At 43.2% G+C, this 24,415-nt stretch overlaps 1 protein-coding gene across 2 annotated transcripts in view; it reads right to left on the bottom strand.

Moving 5' to 3' along the window:
* LOC135508149 (reticulon-1-A-like) overlaps nt 1–24,415 on the bottom strand; it is a 57,113-nt gene that overhangs the window by 17,628 nt on the left and 15,070 nt on the right. Inside the window, exons 1-3 of one of the 2 annotated variants that reach the window (XM_064928144.1) lie at nt 6,261–6,298; nt 5,266–5,982; nt 1,292–1,966 (exon numbers count right to left, since the gene is read on the bottom strand). In XM_064928144.1, the coding sequence (XP_064784216.1) occupies nt 1,292–1,966; nt 5,266–5,950 (1,360 nt within the window). In that variant the 5' untranslated portion in view covers nt 5,951–5,982; nt 6,261–6,298. Of the gene's footprint in view, nt 1–1,291; nt 1,967–5,265; nt 5,983–6,260; nt 6,299–24,415 lie in introns of those variants that run through there. The other variant, XM_064928143.1, reaches the window with a different exon arrangement.

Below are 24,415 nucleotides of genomic sequence, written 5' to 3'. Positions count from 1 at the left end.
CTGCACCACCTAGTGGTGGAGGAATATAAACTGCATCAAATGGGTTGACCTGGTTTTAAGAATTCGAGAACCTTCTGTGTGTGTCTGTTTGTAAACACCAGGAGAGGGGAGCTTCGGGCTTTTACTCAAGCACATCCTTAATGTTTCCACTCCTCTTTACTCTCCCCAACGGAATACAATTAATTGGCAGTTACATACCACAGGTGGATGTTGTGCCATGACAGCTAAAGAACCATAGAATAACTGAAATGTGATATTTCTATCACTGCATCTAGCCATACATGAAGTGAATCCTCCTAAGCTTAAGTCAATGCTTGTGTTCCAGATTTGACAGATTTTACATAAACCCACAAGAAGGATGAAAAAGAAGCAAACAGAAGAAAGACAAATAATAAGTGCCAAAGAACTCTGGCTCGATGTGGTGCAAATTGGCTGGCGTGATCTCTGGCGTGATCTGTGATGATATGTCTGTCTGAGTTACTTCCTGACATGATGATTGTACTGGCTGTTAGGAGACAGATGGCCTGTTCGGGATTTGGAAGCGAGAGTCAAGGCTGTGTCTAAAAATCCTATATGAGAGTGAGGGATTAGTTATGATACCTTCAATGACGTAGAATAGAGAGAGGCTCATCCTTTGTTGATTATCATCGGAAAAATGCTGTTCTCAGACATGTTTTGTAACTGCAGCCAACCACCAGAGGGAAGCAGATCTTAAAATCATGCAGCAGCTCATAATCCACGATGCTCACACCCACCACGGAATCAGCCGTCTCACAGCAACACTTTCATTTCCTGACCTTGTCAACAAAGGCACTATAACAACACACCATGACCCTCCATGTTATCTCTTCTGGTGCATCACACACTCAGGGCAGTAAAAACAGTACGTGAACAACCTGCTTGCTGTATGAGAGGGATTCCATAGTCATACCAACAGCCTGGTTAAAAAACGTGCAGTTACTAGTGTTAAAACACGGCAACCGAACAGCCACTGGATCCTCCACTGACAAACAAATGCACCAACAGATATCATACTACCTGTTCCATAAGCTGGTTGAGCAATTTCTGTAGTGTTGTGATGATATAATGCAGATGCAACACAACTGCAACAAGGAAAGATAAGTTATGAAGATAACATGGCTTCAAAGAGGGATAATAGTGCGACTACAGTAGGTAGATTTATCACTACAGATTGTATGTTGAAATGCAGGGTTCATCATGGGCAGCACGATTCCAGAAATAACATACAAATTATGAATCAACAGACGAGTTAATGAATTACAGGGCTTACTTTTCTGTTTGTCAAAGCCCTCCATAAAGACAGGCGCAGCAGGTGTAGCCAGGTCTCCTTTCCCCTCAGTGACGTGCTTGTCGTCCAGGAGGGGCTTTTCGGACCTCACCTCCGGGGGCACGGTGGCCATGGGGGGCTTGGGCTTAGTTGGGCGATCCTCCTCCATCTTCATGGGGCTCTTGCTCTTTTCATTGGATGATTTAATGGTGGAGCTTGTCACAGGCTCTGCTGGGACCAGTTCTGGGGCAGAGCGGGCGGGGGACGCGGCGGTGAGGATCAGAGGTGAAGGGGTGTTGACCCCCTGTTTGGGGCCGGACCCCTCTCTCTTGGGGCTCTCCTCATTGGCAGACTCAATGAAGAGCTCACTGTCCAGCTCAGCCTCCCTCTCCTCCCTCAGGATGCTGTAGGATGTGGGTCCCTTGGCACTGGGGGGGTTGTCGAAGGGGTTGCCAGCCTGGCTGAAACCTCCCTTGCTGCTGGGAGACTGCTCAAAAGGGTTGTTACTGGACTTGGTGCTGGGGGGGCTCCTCAGGGGGGGCTCCTCAGAGGCCAGCTCTATCTCAGAGTCCCCAGACTCTGCACTGCTGACGTCCTGCTCACTGGCCTTGGTGGATCCCGGGGTCGGCTTGCTGCTGGGGACAGACGTGAACAGGTCTTGGGAAGGGGATTCTTTGTCTGCAGAGATAGAGAAAAAAAACGAAAGAGAGCCGAATTATAGTACTAATATGAGACATTGAATGCATCATTAACATGTTTTTATGTCCTTTTATGATTAAACAAAGCCTGTGTGTTTATGTATGCTGATGATTCAACCTTATACATGTTAGCAAGCACAGCTAGTGAAATCACTGCAACCCTAAACAAAGCTTGCATTCCGTTTTGGAATGTGTGGATAGTCAAAAACTAAAAGCATTGTATTTGGTACAAACCATTCCCTAAATTCAAGACCTCAGCTGAATCTGGTAATGAATGATGTGGCTCTTGAGCAAGTTGAGGAGACTAAACTTCTTGGTGTCACCTTAGACTGTAAATTGTCAAGGCATATTGATTAAATTGTTGTAAAGATGAGAAGGCTGTCTGTGACCAAACAAGTCATAGACCAAACAAGTCCTGCAGGCTTTAGTTTGATCTAATCTTGACTATTGCAAGGTGATATGGTCAAGGGCTGCAAAGAACGACCTAGAAAAGCTGCAACTGGCCCAGAACACAGGAGCACATTTTTCCCTTCAATATACACAGAGGTTTCATCTCAAGAGTCTTGGCTCAAAGTAGAGGAGATACTGACTGCATCAATTCTTGTTTTTGTGAGAAATATTAGTGTTCAAATTTCTAAATTGTCTGTATAATCAACTTACATATAACTCTGACAGACATACTTACCCCACCAGACATGCCACCAGGGGTCTCTTCACAGTCCCCAAATCCAGAATGAATTCAAGGCAATGCAGAGTATTAATAAAGCCATGATCTCAAATTACTCAAGCAAACAGCAAAAGTTGCTTAAAAACATAAATAAAAACATAACGTCTCTCCCCTATCTCACCTAAATAACTCTAACATGTTGCGAAACCGGCACTGCCTATGCGCCTCCGTGTGCCATCGTCTAAGTGTTGCTTTTGTCTGTCCCCCACCAGACACGCTCATGATGCACATGTTAAAATATCAAAACCAACTGTAAACCAGCTATATTAATTTGCGGACAGGTCGAAACACACATGAAACATTCATGGACATTTAGCTAGCTCACTGTTGCTAGCTAATTTGGCCAGGAAAATAAACATTGGTTCGTAACACTCATGGGTACAGTTGAAGTCAGACGTTTACATACACCTTAGCCAAATACATTTAAACTCAGTTTTTCACAATTCCTGACATTTTCTCCTAGTAAATATTCCCTGTCTTAGGTCAGTTAGGATCACCACTTTATTTTAAGAATGTGAAATGTCAGAATAATAGTAGAGAGAAGGATTTATTTCAGCTTTTATTTCTTTCATCACATTCCCAGTGGGTCAGAAATGTACATACACTCAATTAGTATTTGGAAGCATTGCCTTTAAATTGTTTAACTTGGGTCAAATGTTTAGGGTAGCCTTCCACAAGCTTCCCACAATAAGTTTGGCCCATTCCTCCTGACAGAGCTGGTGTAACTGAGTCAGGTTTGTAGGCCTCCTTGCTCGCACACACTTTTTCAGTTCTACCCACAAATTTACTATAGGATTGGGGTCAGGGTATTGTGATGGCCACTCCAATACCTTGACTTTCTTGTCCTTAAGCCATTTTGCCACAACTTTTGAAGTATGCTTGGGGTCATTGTCCATTTAGAAGACCCATTTGCAACCAAGCTTTAACTTCCTGACTGATGTCTTGAGATGTTGCTTCAATATATCCACCTAATTTTCCTCCCTCATGACGCCATTTATTTTGTGAAGTGCACCAGTCCCTCCTGCATCAAAACACCCCCACAACATGATGCTTCCACCCCTGTGCTTCACGGTTGGGATGGTGTAATTCGGCATACAAGCCTCCCCCTTTTCCTTAAAACATAACGATAGTCATTATGGCCAAACAGTTCTATTTTTGTTTCATCAGACCAGAGGACATTTCTCCAAAAAGTATGATCTTTGTCTCCATGTGCAGTTGCAAACCGTAGTCTGGCTTTTTTTATGACGGGTTTGGAGCAGTGGCTTCTTCCTTGCTGAGCGGCCTTTCAGGTTATGTTGATATAGGACTTGTTTAACTGTGGATATAGATACTTTTGTAGCTGTTTTCTCCAGCATTTTCACCAGGTCCTTTGCTGTTGTTCTGGGATTGATTGGCACTTTTCGCAACAAAGTACGTTCATCTTTAGGAGACAGAACGCGTCTCCTTCGTGAGCGGTATAATGGCTGCGTGGTCCCATCATGTTTATGCTTGCGTACTATAGTTTGTACAGATGAACGTGGTACCTTCAGGAGTTTGGAAATTGCTTCCAGGGATGAACCAGACTTTTTTTTCTGAGGTCTTGGCTGATTTCTTTTGATTTTCCCATGATGTCAAGCAAAGAGGCACTGAGTTTGATGGTAGGTCTTGAAATACATCCACAGGTACACCTCCAATTGACTCAAATGATGTCAATTAGCCTATCAGAAGCTAGAGCCATGACATCATTTTCTGAAATTTTCCAGGCTATTTAAAGGCATAGTCAATTTAGTGTATGTAAACCTCTGACCCACTGGAATTGTGATACAGTGAATTATAAGTGAAATAATCTGTCTGTAAACAATTGTTGGAAAAATTACTTGTGTCATGCACAAAGTAGATGTCCTAACCGACTTGCCAAAACTATAATTTGTTAACAAGACATTTGTTAAGTGTTTGAAAAACGAGTTTTAATGACTCCAACCTAAGTGTATGTAAACTTCCGACTTCAACTGCATCTGCTCCTAAAAAACAACGAGGAGATGGGAGAGGCTGGACTTGCAGTGCGTCAAGCATATAAAATAAAACCAAGTTATATTTCAGCCCCTGGCAACGAAGACACTCATTGACCTACGCGAGCAGTTTAGATGAGATGATTGAATAACATGTACGTGTACATTTACTATGCAACGCAAACGGTGTTGTCAGCATGTTTGGCATATGTATATGTACTGATGTGTTGGTAGCTGTCAGCAATGTGTGCAGCTGTCAATCTAACTTTTTGGGGTTCTTATTTTAAACGTATGTAGTTCAGTCCTTGAGCTGTTCTTGTCTATTGATGTTCTGTATTATGTCATGTTTTATGTGGACACCAGGAAAAGTAGCTGCTGCTTCAGCAAGAGCTAATGGGGATCTGAATAAGATACAAAAAAAATACTTACATCTAAATTTGTTTTTTTACCAACTTGAAATACTGTACACAAATTGTCATTAAACCATAGTCCAAGACCACAGACCATGGTTATGGTGAACCCTAACTTACAAGGACACAGTGGGAGTGCGTGGGCGATAGGTACCTGTTGGGGATGCATTGGGGGATGAGTCGGGGCTGTCGTCCTCTGGCTCAGAGAGCGTAACCGTGGGGACGCCCTGCAAGCCCAGGCTGAGGATGTTGTCAGACACGTTTGCCTGTGGGAGGATGGGTTTGGGGGCAGCGGGTGGGTGGGACTCGGTCAGGATGATCTTCACAGGGCTAGCGGTCTGAGGGGTGCCCAGGTTGCGGTAGGAGCGGTAGTCAGACAGCTCCTCATCCTCAGAAGGCTCCTCAACGTAAGGGAAGGAGTGGGAGTCCAGCGCCGGTCCCAGGTTCTCCTCCTCTTCCTCCTCATGTCCTGCAGGGCTCTTATCCATGTAGTCTCCCAGGGAGTCCAGGCCAGACAGCCCGGTGTCCACCAGACTATGCAGGGGTGCTGGTTGTGGACAGCTCAGGTTGTGGACGTCATCACCGTGGCTGATATCCATGTAGTTGTAGGCCTCCGTCTTCAACTCAGAGCTACCCAGCAGGGACTTGGGCATCACATCAACCAGGTCAGTGGTCATCTTGGTGTGGGGGGAATCAAAGATGCCATAGGAGTCGAAGGTGTCCTTGGAGGAGTGGTCAGAGGAACGCTTCAGGTCATCAGACAGGTAAGAGGCATCCTGGCCTGAGGGGTAGCTCTGATTGGACAGGAGTGAGGTGTACAGTTCACCATCATCACTCATGGGCTTCCTGAAAAGGTCAGACCTGGCATCACCTAGAAGCAGAAAAAGAGAAGATGGACATTGGATTTAAATCACAGACCTTAGAGACAATTGGATTAGGCAAACTTAAAAGTATAGAAAAGTGGATAGATGAAATAGGCAGGAGATAGCATCACAGGCAACATAACATGTCATTGATAATTCTGTCAACAGTGAACTGGTGCAAATATGAAACTGCTGCGTCAGAGGTGAACTTATTAAAAACAAGTTCTACAATCAACTGTTGAACAGTTCCAATAAACTGTTAAATTGGCAATAACAAGATTGTTACATTTGTGTACGCCAGGCCCGATAGTGGAGACGTGTGGGATTGTGGGGAGAGTATGGGAATCAGTTGGGAGATGGCGGTGCAGATCAGTGATGCAGCACTAACAGAGGGCACTTGTGCCCTGAGCGGGACAAAGGCGGATTGTTCAAACCCCAAAACTCATCCTGCCAGCTCTTAATCCTCAGACAGTGAGGTGCGGGGGAAGGGCTCTGTATTCATTCACATCTCTCGTTTGTATTCGTAAATCTCCTCTGACAAGATGGCCGATTATGTCACTGAGGCACACACACACACTACTGTACCCTGTCCTTTTCTGTGTGACTTGCCACCTAGAGTAAAGCATGTCCAGTACGGCATGTAATGTAGGCTACCACAGCATGAGAGTATTGCAAAGGTATCCCAACAATACGGTGCAATTTCACATTAATTGAATTTACGCTTTGACTCAGTTTTTTCACTTTAAAATCTATGCCAAACAAAAAACATTGATTTCAAGTTTAACAAACCATACAATTATGCACAATGACGACTTAACAGTTTCCACTGAAAAATGTACAAAAACTAATTTAGTGGAAGAACTGTACAGATGCAAATTTTGGTAACGGAATTAAGGTAAAATCTCCCTCAGGTTTTTATGCAACCACATTTCCCAAAAACTCTTAAAATATCTGCTCCGTTTTAAGATTCAAAGATGTGCGCAGACTGGGGTGTAAGCTATGACATGGCACCTTGACATGGCACCTTGAGTTGGTTATTGAACTACAGTAAGTGAAGTGGATTTACACCTGGTAACGGAATTATGGTAACGGAATTACATCATGGGTCCCTGATCTGAACTGCACAAAAATGAATAATTATGGATATGAATGTCATTCTCATCATGTTTCACAAGTTTGGACATCACAGTGTAGCAGAGCACAGTGCAGTGCAATACACTACAGCACAGCACAGCTGAGCAGAGTAGAGTTCAGAACAGTACAACATACAGTTGAAGTCAGACGTTTACATACATCGTAGCCAAATACATTTCACAATTCCTGAAAATTTAAAGTAAAAGTAAAAAGTAAAAGTAAAAATTCCCTTTCTTAGGTCAGAGTTAGGATCACCACTTTATTTTAAGAATGTGAAATGTCAGAATAATAGTAGAACGATTTATTTCAGATTTTATTTCTTTCATCACATTCCCAGTGGGTCAGAAGTTTACATACACTCAATTAGTATTTGGTAGCATTGGCTTTAAATTGAGTAACTTGGGTCAAACATTTAGGGTAGCCTTCCACAAGCTTCCCACAATAAGTTGGGTGAATTTTGGCCCATTCCTCCTGACAGAGCTGGTGTAACTGAGTCAGGTTTGTAGGCCTCCTTGGTCGCACACGCTTTTTCAGTTCTGCTCACAAATTTTCTATGGGGTTGAGGTCAGGTCTTCGTGATGGCCACTCCAATACCTTGACTTTGCTGTCCTTAAGCCATTTTGCAACAACTTTGGAAGTATGCTTGGGGTTATTGTCCATTTGGAAGACCCATTTGTGACCAAGATTTAACTTCCTGACTGATGTCTTGAGATGTTGCCTCAATATATCCACCTAATTTTCCTCCCTCATGATGCCATCTATTTTGTGAAGTGCACCAGTCCCTCTTGCAGTAAAGCACCCACCACAACATGATGCTGCCACCCCCGTGCTTCACAGTTGGTATGGTGTTCTTTGGCTTGCAAGCCTCCCCCTTTTTCTTCCAAACATAACGATGGTAATTATTTTTTCTTTATTTAACTAGGCAAGTCAGTTAAGAACAAATTCTTATTTTCAATGACGGCCTAGGAACAGTGGGTTAACTGCCTTGTTCAGGGGCAGAACGACAGATTTGAACCTTGTCAGCTCGGGGATTCAAACTTGCAACCTTTCGGTTACTAGTCCAACGTTCTAACCACTAGGCTACCTGCCGCCCAATTATGGCCAAACAGTTCTATTTTTGTTTCATCAGACCAGAGGACATTTCTCAAAAAAGTATGATGTTTGTCTCCATGTGCAGTTGCAAACCGTAGTCTGGCTTTTTTTATGGCGGTTTTGGAGCAGTGGCTTCTTTCTTGCTGAGCGGCCTTTCAGGTTACGTTAACATAGGACTCGTTTTACTGTACTGTAGATATAGATACTTTTGTACCTGATTGGTGGAGTGCTGCAGAGATGGTTGTCCTTCTGGAAGGTTCTCCCATCTCCACAGAGGAACTCTGGAGCTCTGTCAGAGTGACCATTGGGTTCTTGGCCACCTCCCTGACCAAGGGCCCTTCTCCCCCGATTGCTGTTTGGCCGGGCGGCCAGCTCTAGGAAGAGTCTTTGTGGTTCCAAACTTCTTCCATTTAAGAATTATGGAGGCCACTGTGTTCTTGGGGACCTTCAAGGCTGCAGGCATTTTTTGGTACCCTTCCCCAGATTTGTGCCTCAACACAATCCTGTCTCTGAGAATTCCTTCGCCCTTATGGCTAAGTTTTTCCTCTGACATGCACTGTCAACTGTGGGACCTTATATAGACAGGTGTGTGCCTTTTCAAATCATGTCCAACCAATTGAATTTACCACAGGTGGACTCCAATCAAGTTGTAGAAACATCTCAAAGATGATCAATGGAAACAAGATGCATCTGAATTTGAACGCATTTGAATGCATCTGAACAGGATGCATCTGAATCATCTCAATTTTGAGTCATAGCAAAGGGGCTGAATACTTATGTAAATAAGGTATTTCTGTGTTTTATTTGTAATAAATTTGCAAACGTTTTATTTTTTTATTCTGAATGCACTGTATATGATAGGTTCAGATTTGGTCCAGTCTGGTCAATCTGTGGATGTTAACAGGCATGGGTGGACTGACCAAATGTAAACTTTTCAACGTCCATGGACATCCGCTGTTGGTCGGTTCTCAATGTGCGAGGATGCTGGATACTGTAAATGGAAAGAGAGGGGGCTCATGGGAGAGGTGTCAGTAAGAATTGGGAGAGGTGACATTAAATGGTGAGTGAGTGAGTGAGTGAGTGAGTGAGTGAGTGAGTGAGTGAGTGAGTGAGTGAGATTGTCCAGACAGACTATTTTAACACTCTTGGTTTGACCCCTTGACAACAGAAAGACAAAGAAAACAGTTATGAGCAGAACATAACAGTATGCAGGTGGAAGGGAGGACAGTAGCAGGTGGAAGGGAGGACAGTAGTAGGTGGCCCAACTAGTTTGGTACTATTATGATTTCCCATTATAGCCAATTCATTTGCAGTAATAACGTTACTGATTTTTGGGTAATTCCGTTACCAATTACTTTATAATTGATAAACAACATTGATATCAGTTAAATCACTATAACTAAATTGGTATATTTACCATTACTTTATACGTCTGTGAACGTTCAGTATACTCCCTCCTCATGAGGGAGAGAAATGAGAAAATATCTTAAAGATATCTGGGGTTTTGGTAACGGAATTACAAAGCACAAGGCAATATTTCCTAAACTTACAGAAGGTAAACAATTTCTCCAAAACTAAATATACGTGTTGATATTAGTTGGCAGGGGTCTTAATGCCAACATTATTATGTTTAAATGTATTTCTGATACCTTTTAAAACTTTCTGGTAGATGTTTTCTAAGACCACTTTTCTATCTTTTTATCAAGAAATCAGATGGAAAATAGTAAAAAATGTTTTATCTACACCTTCATTTCAGATTGAATTTGACACCCAATTAGATATGCTCCTATGACTTCATATGTTGGTGCTCATGGGTCTTTTTCGATGGAAATTACTGTAATCTTTTGTTAACATCCATGTGTCGTCTACTGCCAAAAATACTAAGCTGAACTTGAAAATAAATATTTGGTTGTTTCCGTGAACTTGATAGATCAGACTTACAGTGCAGCAAGCCAACATTTTTCTGCAAAGTGATTGGACACAAGTTGCACAAACAGTGAGGCCCATGGCTAGAATGTGTGCTGTGTTGCACAGCTGAGTGCAAAGCGTAGTTTACTCCCCCACTAACTGTGCTGGGAGCGCCTCCCCTCTCTCCCCAGAGCTGCTCTACAGTCTTCAACTCTCACTGGGCAGCTGTGCCTCTATAAATAGGCAGAGTCCAGCTGCTGGGGTGGGTGAGGATGAGGGGGTGGGATAAGGATAAGGGATTTAAATAGGAACTTTCAGGCTCTCACAGAGAATGTAGACTGAGTACCCTACCGTTCAGAACGTCCCTTCCCATCCTTCCCCCCCGTTCTGTTATCCCTGCAGGTCCTGCTCCCTTTCCTCATGGTATTGTACAACGTCTACAATGTCCCTGTCAATAAATCATACAAAACACAATGTCCTAAACACTAGGCTACACCCACGATAACATGGTGAGATCCTAAGCAGAGCAACATGGCAGCAGGCTATTCTCTGTTAGGTAGAATGTATTCAGGGCAGCATATGAAATGTCTGAGCATTATCAGGCTGTTCCTAAAGCAGATGGGAACAGCTGTGGCTGTGGTGTCTGGAGTTCAGTGGGGTTCATGAAGCCATAGATCTACTGACAGCCAGCCTACTACTGTATAATCCTCTTATGGCTCTCCTTTCTCCCCATTCTGCCATCCCCCTGACAATACCAGAAGCATAATCTACCATTGACTGAGTCACATTAACTACACAGAAGAGGGCAGGACTCTGGACTCATAAATACAACATACTGTGAAGAGAGGTGACCTCTGGAGCTGGTTGCAGTTGATTCCTGGCAGTGGGTCACACGCACCCCCCATATTCTCTCTCCACACCGCTGGCTGCTTTAGAGAATGACAGTGATGTAGCGCTGAGCGGTTGCTTGCTAACTACTCCTAGAGGCATCGAAGCAGCAGAATGATGGGAATAGACAGGATAAGTGTTCAGCAGACAGACATCAGGGCAGCAGCGGCTGTAAGGGGCTGCTCAGACAGACAGGAGAGCTGTCTACTGATCCACATCAACATACAGCAGCGGCCATTGTGGCGCAGCAGCTGTACCTAGACAGTCAGACACTGGAGAAAAAAAACACAAGGCCAAGCAAGCGCTTCAGCTCATTCAGACAGGATCAGACGTGACAGCACAGAAACTATTGTTTCAGAATTTGCCACAACATAATCATGCTTCTGAGTGGATAACACAGTTAAATAAATCATTTCTGGTGAAGGGGCAGTCACATTGTTAATCCTACACACAAGCAACACTGCCATTAACCTAATGCACCCTGACAATTGTTGCTACGCTAAGCCCAGGCAACTCTAAATATATGGCTGGAGACAAAAACGTGATAACAGATGACATCAAAAGTATTGGCTATTATGTATAGGCCTGGAAGCAGAGGTTCAATGAACTGCATGTAGGCGGCTGCGGCCTGATGCATTCACTCCACAAGACTATGCCATTGAATTCATGATAATGACAGTAATCTTCAATGTCAACAATCTTTTTCTCTATTGTGTTTGGCTGCTCGCTAATTTGATATTTATATAAAATTAAATGCAAACCTGAACAACAATCAAGTTGATTTTAAATCCAAGAGGGTCATGTAGTCTTGGTTTGTTTTCCTAATGCCTTGCAGATGCATACAAAACTGTCAGTACTCCTCTAGCTTTCCACTCCCTCAACCTCTCCACTCCCTCAACCTCTACACTCCCTCAACCTCTACACTCCCTCAACCTCTACACTCCCTCAACCTCTACACTCCCTCAACCTCTACACTCCCACCTCCATGCAGCCTACTGGCCCTGAGGGGGACATAGGAGATGCCGTGCTGTATCAGCAGAGCTCTGGAGCACGAAGGCCTTTAATAAACCTCCACTACTTCCATCTAGCCTCTTCCGATGAGAAGAGAGACAGCCTATAGGGAGGTCTGTGACCTGGCAGTGTGTTACCAGGACAACAACCTCTCCCTCAACGTCAGCAAGACAAAGGAGCTGATCGTGGACTACAGGAAGCTGAGGGCCGAGCACACCGACATCGATGGGGCTGTAGTGAAGCGGGTTGAGAGAATCAAGTTTCTCTGTGTCCACATCACTAAGAAATTAACATGGTCCACACACACACCACCACAGTCGTGAAGAAGGCACAATAACAATTATTCTCCCTCAGGAGACTGAAAAGATTCAGCATGGGCCATTAGATCCTCAAAAAGTTCTACAACTGCACCACTGAAGAGCATCCTGACTGGCTGCATCACCGCTTGGTATCAGACCGCTTGGCATCAGACCGCAAGGTGATACAGAGGGTAGTGCGTACGGCCCAGTACATCACCGGGACCGAGCTCCCTGCCACCCAGGACCTCTATACCTGGCGGTGTCAGGGGAAGGCCCTAAAGATTGTCAGAGACTCCAGCCACCCAACTCATGGACTGTTCTCTCTGCTACCGCACATCAAGCACTACCGATGCACCAAGTTGGGAATCAACAGGGCCCTGAACAGCTTCAACCCCCAAGCCATAAGACTGCTAAATAGTTCATTAAATAGCTGCCTGGACTATCTGCATTAGGGCTGTCCCAGACTAAAAATAAAAAAATCTAGGTTGACCAAAAGTCGTCTGTTCTTTCGACCAATTGATTGCTAGAAAATGTTAAACGTGTATTCTTCCATATACAGACATGGTTTTTATTTCTTATTTAACACATACTTTTATATAAAGCAATGACAGAACAATAATACATGACCAAACATAAGCTCTTTAATCCAACCCCTCAGCCCATCACAACTATCAGCAGCATACCACCCTGCATACCACTGCTGGCTTGCTTCTGAAGCTAAGCAGGGTTGGTCCTGGTCAGTTCCTGGATGGGAAACCAGATGCTGCTGGAAGTGGTGTTGGAGGGCCAGTAGGAGGCACTCTTTCCTCTGGTCTAAAAAAATATCCCAATACCCCAGGGCAGTGATTGGGGACACTGCCCTGTGTAGGGTGCTTTCTATTGGATGGGACGTTAAACGGGTGTCCCGACTCTCTGAGGTCATTAAAGATCCCATGGCACTTATTGTGAGAGTAGGGGTGTTATCCCTGGTGTCCTGGCTAAATTCCCAATCTGGCCCTCAAACCATCATGGTCACCTAATAATCCCCAGGTTTCAATTGGCTCATTCATCCTGTAACCATTCCCCAGGTTGTTGCTGCAAATGAGAATGTGTTCTCAGTGAATTTACCTGGTAAAATAATGGATAAAATCACCATATACCACCCTTGTTTGGTTTCCATGTGCCATATATTTTAATTGCGCTGTGATGTTTTACATACATGTTGAACTTTTCTCATCGTATACTATCCACAGATTGTGAGCTGAAGTTGAAAACTTTGGTTTTCCAAATCGTCCAACACTGCTATTTGTTTATTTAACTTTAAGTGAATGTTGTGATTTGTATACATTCCTGTACCTGTGACCAGAAACAAGCTACCAGAATAAGGGACCTAGTGATTCTGTCTCTTCACTGCTGAGATTGTCAAAATTGTCGTATTCCCCATATATATAGCATTTTGTTGGTGGCAAGAACCTTATATAATAAATTAAATTGAATTGAAAAACTCGAAGCGCTAAATCAAGTGTTGTTTTTTGTTCCAGTTCATAAACCATGTGCCATGCCATATGTTTTAATAAAATCAACTATATCCATTGAGCTTGTCTGAGGCTTTAAGCTTACGGTTTGATGCATGAAGATGGGCCAGAGATCTAGATAACCAGAAGGAGAAAAATAAATGTAACCTGACCCAACTATTCTCCTCCCGCTCCTGCTGGCTTTTGCAGATTGTAACATCACTCTCCTGAAGTTGCCAGTAATAACTAGAGGAGGAGCCAGCAACCTTTCTCATGTGGAATGCCAAATGATCTTACCTTTTCTATTGGTCTGCGTGCCTGTTATGGTTTTCATATGCACATTTTCGTGAAACAGTTTCATTTAATTTACAATAAAGTCTTCATATTTCAAAATCATTGTCATGTGGTTAATCAACATTCTATCCAAATCTAAATGAAAAATGACACAAACCTAAAAAGTAACTTCTATTGCCAACTATGTAAAAATAGCCTACATAAAGCCAACAAATTAAACCATTGCAACCTGCAGGTAGAAAATATCCTGATAAAAATAAATATCCTATAAAAATCACATTGGCTACACATGGCTTGTCTGCAACTAACTTGAAACATTGTATCAACTATTAACTTGCCCCCCCCCCCACCCCCCCTTCATTTTTGTCTGCAGTTTTCGGTTTGGCTATTTGTTTCAAGTGTATGTGGCGGTTCTAGCTTGTATGGCGCCCTGGGCGAACCCCCCCTTCAGCGCCCGCCCTCGCGGGCGCCTCGTGTCGCCCCCGGCAAGATGCAGCCCTGGGCGGCTGCCCATGTTACCCGTACCTAAATCCTCTACTGATTTGTATTAGTCTATAAATAAATCTATTTTCCAAAAAAACTCTCCTATGTCTTATTCGATTAGTATTTTGTCAAGTGTAAGGATAATAATTCAGCCATAGTTGTTCTGAAATGTTTATTGCTTGCCAACATTTTACTCCCTCCTCTATGTTTAATATAACACACATACATTAATTTCGGTTGCCTATCCTGACATGAATTTTGATCTATAGAAAGTATTTGCCTCTGATGTATGCCACATAAAGAATTTGACTCTAGCCACAAAATTAAGGAAATTAGAAGGGGGGAGAATTCTGGCAGGGAGGGAGATTTTCGGCACAACACTGGAACCTATTTCAGTCCAAGTCAAGCACTGACAAGAAGCCTTTATGACATTTCACTGGATCAGAGCATGACATTTTTCCCTTTCACGCTGAGTGGTTATCGAAAGGAAGAGAGCTGGAAAAGATTTTTCAAATATTTTGAGAAACTATTGTAATTCTCACCTCTGTTTGAGGTGAAGAAAACATCACTTTGACAAGCTCCACAGGTTGTGTGTTAAGCCAATCAGAAATACTATCAGATCCCAAAATGGGCACATTTATATGCCTACATTTGCTCGCAGGCCAGGTAGCCTATAGTCCTACTTCTATGTGTGCACGTCCTTGCTCAACATTGACAGGAGCGCTCCAAACAAAAAACAATGACTAAATTGACATAACTCATAAATGGAATTAAAGAAACCAAGTGTAGCATAGGTTGTGCACTCCGCAAACAATGTGTCCACTCAGACAAGGATAACAGGAAGACTGGAATAATAATATTGAATGCATTAAAAGAAATAGCCATAACCAAAGTAACAAACATTGTAGATTAGAAATTATAGGAATTAACGTTAAATGTACTACTGGTGATATATGTAATGGGGAATTGGTATACACTAACAATCAAATGCAAACAATTCACACAATGAAGTTATGAAACAATGAATATGCACTAATTGTCGGGAAAGAGCGAGAAAGAAGTGCATTGTGCATCTGGGCGCATGGTCAATCCGATGTCTGCATTGGCCATGCAGCATTTATGGTGATATGGCCTCAGCAGAAGTCAGGGCATTCATACTTCTTGCGCTTTATGGAGCAGTGCAGCACTGTTGTCAAGGAAGTGAGTTTGTGTTTATACAGGATGTACCACCCCACCTACTGTCAACTAATCATGTCAATTTGGAGCTAAACATAGCCTTCCGCATTGTTACAAAATTTGGGAGACGCCTGGCGATGCTGTACAGAGATATTTGTTACAGCTCGACGAAAACAGTCTTGGTCGACCAACAGCCTAACAACCAAACAATTGACTAATTGGGGTCAGCCCTTATCTGCATTGACCCTTTTTGCACTAACTCTTTTAACTCATCACATACACTGCTGCTACTGTTGATGATCTATCCTGTTGTCTAGTCACTTTATCTCTACCTATATGTACATAATGCATCTACCTCCATTACCTCGTACCTCTGCACATCGACTCAGTACTGGTACCCTGTGTACAGTGGCTAGAAAAAGTATTAAAACCCTTTGGAATTACCTGGATTTCTGCATAAATTGGTCATCAAATTTGATCTGATCTTCATCTGAGTCACAACAAACTTAAAATAATAACACACAAATTATTGTATTTCTCTTGTCTATATTGAATAGATAATATAAACATTCACAGTGTCGGTTGGAAAAAGTATGCGAACCCAGAGGCTAATGACTTCTCCAAAAGCTAATTGGAGTCAGGACTCAGCTAACCTGGAGTCCAGTCAATAAGACGAGATTGGAGATGTTGGTTAGAGCTGCCTTGCCCTATAATAAAACTCACAAAATTTGAGTTTTCTATTCACAAGAAGAATTGCCGATGTGAACCATGCCTCGAACAAAAGAGATCTCAGAAGACCTAAGATTAAGAATGTGTTGACTTGCATAACGCTGGTAAAGGTTACAAAAGTATCTCTGAAAGCCTTGAAGTTCATCAGTCCACAGTAAGACAAATTGTCTATAAATGGAGAAAGTACAGCACTGTTGCTACTCTCCCTAGGAGTGGCCATCCTGCAAAGATGACTGCAAGAGCACAGCACAGAATGCTCAACGAGGTTAAGAAGAATCCTAGAGTGTCAGCTAAAGAGACAGAAATCTCTGGAACATGCCAACATCTCTGTTGACTAGTCCACGATACGTAAAACAAGAATGGTGGGAGGACACCACGGAAGAAGCTACTGCTGTCCAAAAAAACATTGCTGCGCGGCCGAAGTTTGCAAAAGTGCACCTGGATGTTCCACAGCTCTACTGACAAAATATTCTGTGGACCGATGAAACTACAGTTGAGTTGCTTGGAAGAAACACACAACACTTTGTGTGGAGAAAAAAAGGCACTGCACACCAACATCATAGCCTCATGTTTTGGGACTGCATTGCTGCCTCAGGGCCTGGACAGCTTGCTATCATCAACGGAAAAATTAATTCCCAAGTTTATCAAGACATTTTGCAGGAGAATGTTAAGCTATCTGTCCGCCAATTGAAGCTCAACAGAAGTTGGGTGATGCAACAGGACAACGACCCAAAACACAGAAGTAAATCAACAACCGAATGGCTTCAACAGCAGAAAATACTCCTTCAGGAGTGGCCCAGTCAGAGTCCTGACCACAATCCAATTGAGATGCTGTGGCATGACCTCAAGAGAGCAGTTCACACCAGACATCCCAAAAATATTGCTGAACTGAGGCAGTTTTGTGAAGAGGAATGGTCCAAAATTCCTCCTGACCGTTGTGCAGGTATGATCCGCAACTACAGAAAAACATTTGGTTGAGGTTATTGCTGCCAAAGGAGGGTCAACCCATTATTAAATCCAAGGGTTCACATACTTTTTCCACCCTGCACTGTGAATGTTTACATGGTGTGTTCAATAAAGACATGAAAACGTATAAATGTTTGTGTGTTATTAGTTTAAGCAGACTGTGTTTGTCTATTGTTGTGACCTAGATGATCAAATTTATGAAGAAATCCAGGTATTTCTAAAGGGTTCACATACTTTTTCTTACCACTGTATATAGCCAAGTAATCTTTACTCATTGTGTATTTATTCCTCGTTATAATAAAAAAATGCTCCCTGCATTGTTGAAGGGCGGTGTAACGGTCGTCGTATGAAGGAGAAGAGGAGGACCAAGGTGCAGTGTGGCATGTGTCCATATTTATTCAAATGAACACGGAAATAACAAAAATAAAGAGAAACAACCGAAAACAGTTCTGCCTGGTGCAGACACACAACAGAAAACAATCACCCACGAAAAACAATAGAAAACCGGCTACCTAAATATGGTTCTCAATCAGGAACAACGATAGACAGCTGCCTCTGATTGAGAACCATAACAGGCCACACATAGAAATAGCAAATCATAGAAAAACTAACATAGACAACCCACCCAACTCACGCCCTGACCATACTAAAACAAAGACATAACAAAAGAACTAAGGTCAGAACGTGACAGTACCCACCCCCAAAGGTGCGGACTCCGGCCGCAAAACCTGAACCTATATGGGAGGGTCTGGTTGGGTGTCTGTCCACGGTGGCGGCTCTGGCACGGGACGTGGACCCCACTCCACCATAGTCTTTCTCCGCCTCTTTACCCACCTCCGTGGCCTCTTAAGAGCGGCGACCCTCGCCGCCGACCTCGGACTGGGGACCCAAGCCACGGGTGGAATAGCCCGCACTGGGCTGTGCTGGCGAATCGGGGACACCGTGCGTAAGGCTGGTGCCATGTACCCCGGCCCGAGGAGACGCACTGGAGACCAGATGCGCTGAGCCGGCTTCATGGTACCTGGCTCGATACCCACTCTAGCCCGGCCGATACGAGGCGCTGCTATGTATCGCACCGGGCTATGCCTGCGCACCGGGGACCTCACGGCATAACACGGTGCCTGCACGGTCCCTCTCGCTCCACGGTAAGCACAGGGAGTTGGCGCAGGTCTCCTACCTGACTTCGCCACAGTCCCCGTGTGTCCCTCCCAATACTTTTTTGGTGCTGCCTTTCGGGCCTCCAGCCGCGCTGCCATGCTGCCTCCTCATACCGCCGCCTCTTTTGCTTTTGCTTGCTCCAGCTCTGCCTTGGGGCGGTGATATTCCCCAGCCTGTGCCCAGGGTCCCTTGCCGTCCAAAATCTCCTCCCATGTCCAGGAGTCTTGTGCTTTCGGCCGCTGCCCGTTACCATGCTGCTTGGTCCTTTGGTGGTGGATGATTCTGTAACGGTCGTCATATGAAGGAGAAGAGGGGGACCAAGGTGCAGCGTGGTATATGTCCATATTTGTTAAAATTAACACGGAAATAACAAAAATAACAAAGCGAAACAACCGACAGAAAACAATCACCCAAGAAACACAATAGAAACAGGCTACCTAAATATGGTTCTCAATCAGGGAAAACGATAGACAGCTGCCTCTGATTGAGAACCATACCAGGCCAAACATAGAAATAGCATATCATAGAAAAACTAACATAAGACAACCCACCCAACTCACTCCCTGACCATACTAAAACAAAGACATAACAAAAGAACTAAGGTCAGAATGTGACAGGCGGCCCGTAAGCATTTCACTTTTCGTCTACACCTGTTGTTTACGAAGGACCTGACAAATACATTTTATTGTATTGACGTTCAAAACAACTTGTGTTTTCCAGACACTGTAGTTCATCTTTACTGTACAATGTTATAATTACTAGATTGACATGTCTCTTTAAAAAAAAGCAACTGAAAAGTGAATGTATGCCTGGGTGATTCTAATGAAACCAATTCTAAAATGTCTGTAGTGATGCATCTGCAAAAATCAACAATCATTCTCAGGACTAAGATGTCTAGTTTTTGGGAAAGTGTCTTTAAAAAAAAAATGTATAAAAAAATATTTTACCCCCTTTTTCGTGGTATCCAATTGTTAGTAATTACTATCTTGTCTCATCGCTACAACTTCCGTACGGGCTCGAGAGAGACGATGGTCGAGAGCCATGCGTCCTCCAAAACACAACCCAACCAAGCCGCACTGCTTCTTAACACAGTGTGCATCCAAGCTGGAAGCCAGCCGCACCAATGTGTCAGAGGAAACACCATGCACCTGGCGACCTGGTCAGCGTGCACTGCAACCGGCCCACCACAGGAGTCGCTAGTGCGCGATGAGACAAGGATATCCCTACCGGCCAAACCCTCCCTAACCCAGACGACGCTAGGCAAATTGTGCGTTGCCCCATGGGCCTCAGGGTCGCGGCGGCTGCGACAGAGCCTGGGCTCGAACCCAGGGATGCAGTGCCTTAGACCACTGCGCCACTCGGGATTTGAGCCGGGTGAAATTCTCAGGTCATTTTATACAATTTTTTTCTTTAGAAAAACCTAAAACTTATTTGTATAAAACAAAATCTGTTGCTGTAGTTTGTCCATAAATAATTAAAATGGTATACTAGTTGAAGTTTACTTGAAACTATAATATTTATTACAAACATTGTCTGAAACACTTTTTCAAGTTCCTGTAAAAAATCCAAGCAGTTTTAAAAATGAATGTTTTATTCACCCATGATGCATCATCTCGAGCAAGGGTACTCAACTCTTACCCTATGAGGTCCAGAGCCTGCTGGTTTTGTGTTCTACATGATAATTAATTGCACACACCTGTTGTCCCAGGTCTAAATCAGTCCCCGAGTATGAAAAAATGCAGTGGAACTCGCCTCAAGGTTCAGAGTTGAGTTTGAGGGGTCTAGAGCATTGGTCGCCAACCGGTCGATCATGATTGACTGGTCAATCTTCCAGGCATTCCTAGTCAATCACCAAACACTTCTGTAGAAAAATAAAGTCTTGCGCTCCTTTGTTTTTTATTTGTGTTGCGCTGTTGGCGGTAGGTGCACTTGATTCAGAAGCCCTGGTAAGCAAAGTGGACCTGGAGAGATGTGGCTATATCAAGTGCGCCTACTAAGCTCGCTAATCGGATAACTCAAATCACAGTATCTACAGAGATTCCACAACCCCAGCCACAGCAAAGTTTGATACCAGCCTACGTAAGATTTAATAACTTTTAAAACCATAACCACAGAGAGACTGTCATAGAACACAGCATAGAGCTGTTTTTATGAGTGAGTTCATTTTTAAGTTTTTATTCATCACTGTCAACACTGTTTTTATTAAACACTATTACAAAACATAAAATATGCTTCCCAGTACTTCCACTCGCACTGCAGCTGCAATGGGCTCCCGAGTGGTGCAGCGGTCTGCATTTCAGTGCTAGAGGCATCACTACAGACCCTGGTCCGAGTCCAGGCTGTATCACAACTGGCCGTGATTGGGAGTCCCATGGGGGCGGCGCACAATTGGCCCAGCGTCGTCCGGGTTAGGGTTTGACCACGGTAGGCCGTCATTGTAAATAAGAATTTGTTCTTAACTGACTTGCCTAGTTAAATAACGGTAAAAAAATTAGTAGCCAAGTGTACCGATAGCCCTGAGTTTGTATTATTATTAGCAGCTCGTGGTGTCTATTTCAATATCGATGAATATTTCACTATCTCTGGTTATAGGAACAACATGAATTTGTGCATGAGGCAGATGGGGTGTGACTCCAGCTTCCCCATCAGGTAGAAGACTGTATCCCCTTTCTCTGGTCAGTCTCACCGGAGGAAAGGAAGGAGAAAGCAGGGACTGTGAAAGGCAGATACTGTGGTGCTCTTCCCCTCCCTCCGCTGAGACAAATTCTGTGTTCAAAACAACTGGGAACTTGGAAATGTCTGACTTCCGACTTCAGTGCATTCAAGACAACTGAGAACTCTGGGGGGAAACAAGATCCAACTGGGGAAAATAGTTTTGAACGGTCATCCAACTCGGAATTCCAAGGACTCCGACTTCTCGACGTCATGATTTGACCTAGCTATCCCCCCGAGTACCCAGTTGTCTTGAAAGCACCATGACCATCAGATGCAGGTACCATCAGTCCAGTAAAATTTTAAAAAGCTAATTATTTCAATTTGTTCTACACCAACTGATTAATTTTGTTATTGTAACTCGAGTTTTTAAATATAATATGGTCTGAGAATAACAATATTGGCATGCCAGGCATATAGCCAATATGCTATGATAATCTATTAGGCGTATGGCCCAAACCTCATTCCAACAGAATCGTTTTAACTAGGTTAATGTAAAAAAAAAAAAAAAAAAAGTAATTTAAAAAAGAATTATGAGCGGTAGATCTCGGCTTGCTTTTTGACTGCGAAAGTGATCTTGACTCAGATAAGGTTGGTGACCACTGATCTTGAGGAGTAGTCCTTAGATGGGCACAAGTTAAGTTAATTTATAGCTCAGGTTGGTAGAGCTAAGGTAGTGGATTCGATTCCCGGTACTATCCATGTGTAAAATGTATGCAGACATGACCGTAAGTTGCTTTGGATAAAAGCATCTGCTAAATGGCATATATTATTACATTATATGCCTTCAGAATGAGGTTCTTATTCTCAAACACACCCTTTACCCCACTTGGCCATCTCATTACCGAAATGGCTAAAGAGCTCAAATTGGGGAAAAGTCTGATTTAATTTTATAACAGTTGTATATTTTCAATTTGAAATATTTTTATTTTCAGTGTTATGTTTTTACTTAGGCTTTTTCATTAGGGGGGCATGCATAAAATATTACAAATATTGATTTGATTATTACTTTTTTGGACTTCAATAACTATTACTGTAATGAACATTGTGAAAATGTTGGTCGAATGCATATCTGATAGGAAAAAAAAAGAATAATTATGAAATAGATAAGTACAGATCCTAATATGAGGAATTCAAGAAGAAACTTTGTGAAAAATGATTTTTTTTTTACAGTTTTGTGAGAATGATTTGCCTACACTGTAGTGTATATAGTGCTATTCTATGTTCGACCTGTGTGATGTCTCCTTTCAAGAGTCCTCTCCCATTTCTGCTGCATGCTACAGCAAATCAGCCAAACAGAGTGTGAGAGGGCCCTTACAAGAACATTGACCTGGGACAACAGGTGTGTGCTCTCGTTGGCTGGCCCTCGCTTCATACTCGTCGCCAAACCCACTGGCTTCATGTCATCTACAAGACCCTGCTAGGTAAAGTCCCCCCTAATCTCAGCTCGCTGGTCACCATAGCATCTCCCACCTGTAGCACACGCTCCAGCAGGTTTATCTCTCTAGTCAACCCCAAAACCAATTATTTCTTTGGCCGCCTCTCCTTCCAGTTCTCTGCTGCCAATGACTGGAACGAACTACAAAAATCTCTGAAATTGAAAACACTTATCTCCCTCACTAGCTTTAAGCACCAACTGTCAGAGCAGCTCACAGATTACTGCACCTATAATTTAGCCCTACTGTTTTTATTTTATTTATTTTGCTCCTTTGCACCCCATTATTTTTATTTCTACTTTGCACATTCTTCCACTGCAAATCTACCATTCCAGTGTTTTACTTGCTATATTGTATTTACTTTGCCACCATGGCCTTTTTTTGCCTTTACCTCCCTTATCTCACCTCTTTTGCTCACATCGTATTTGGACTTGTTTATACTGTATTATTGACTGGATGTTTGTTTTACTCCATGTGTAACTCTGTGTCGTTGTATGTGTCGAACTGCTTTGCTTTATCTTGGCCAGGTCGCAATTGTAAATGAGAACTTGTTCTCAACTTGCCTACCTGGTTAAATAAAGGTGAAATAAAAAAATAAAAACATATAGGCTACTGTGTTGTTACCTCTTCAAATTGAAACTTAAGAGACGGGGGCAGGCTTTAGGCAGCAAACTAGGGGTGACAATGAGAAGGGGGAAGAAAGAAAACAAAAAGGTGTTGAATTGAGGGAAGTAAGCAAGCGGCTATCACGAACACATAAATATAAGTGGCTCAAAAATGACAACGGGGATATGAATACAGAAGGAGGTCGATAGGTAGGTAGGCAGCTGAGAGGTCAGACGATACAGTTGCTCATGAGCTATTGTTATCAGCCATCATCTTAAACTCCCATGATGGCTGGACATTGTTATTGTCAACTGAGATGAGAAAATGCTATAAAAACAGTCAGCCTACACACAAGCAGTCTTATTGCATTGAAGTTGTGAAGTCAGTGGAAGCTTTGGTTGCCACCTGTCATTTATCGATCCCAGCAAAGTCTTTGCCTAAGTGGAATGGTGAGGATAGATTATCTGAAGATCCAGACTGAGTGTCTACAAGCTGTCAGCTTTGGAGCCCAGCTGTCAATGAACTGTCTCTGTTGTCTTACTTCACTTCCATTGTTAGCCTTAGCCAAGACACACACACGCACTCAAGGACACACACGAGCACACACACAAAGGACACGTAGGATAGAATGCCTTTCTTTTGTCTACAGTATTTGGACCAAATGCTGAGGACAGTGGCAACTGACTGCCAACAGCCCTCTGCATCAAACTACCAAGAGATGTGGACAGAGTTGAGTCTTTAGAGAAGCCTACCTAACATTATTTAGCAATTCAGCAAGTAAAATTCTAGCCTATCTGCATAGCTTTTTATTTATGAAGCCATTTAAACAGACTGACAGGTGGAAGGTTGGAGAAGCATTAGGCTCGATTCAAAGATGGTGCAGAGTTGTCTGTCGGGGGATTGAAAAAGATTTGGAGAAGAATCTATTTAGGCCCACAGTTCACGACAGCTGACATACTGTGTTGTCCCCTGGGGTGTAGCTTTCCTGACCCTGCCCTTCATTGCTTTATCTGTGTCCTTCCCACAGCATTAGCTAATTGGCTCTGGAAGTTGAAG

This window comes from Oncorhynchus masou, chromosome 21, assembly GCF_036934945.1.
Source record: "Oncorhynchus masou masou isolate Uvic2021 chromosome 21, UVic_Omas_1.1, whole genome shotgun sequence".
NCBI lineage: Eukaryota > Metazoa > Chordata > Actinopteri > Salmoniformes > Salmonidae > Oncorhynchus > Oncorhynchus masou.
Note: the sequence above shows the minus strand (reverse complement) of the source record. Positions and strands in the feature narration are given on the sequence as shown.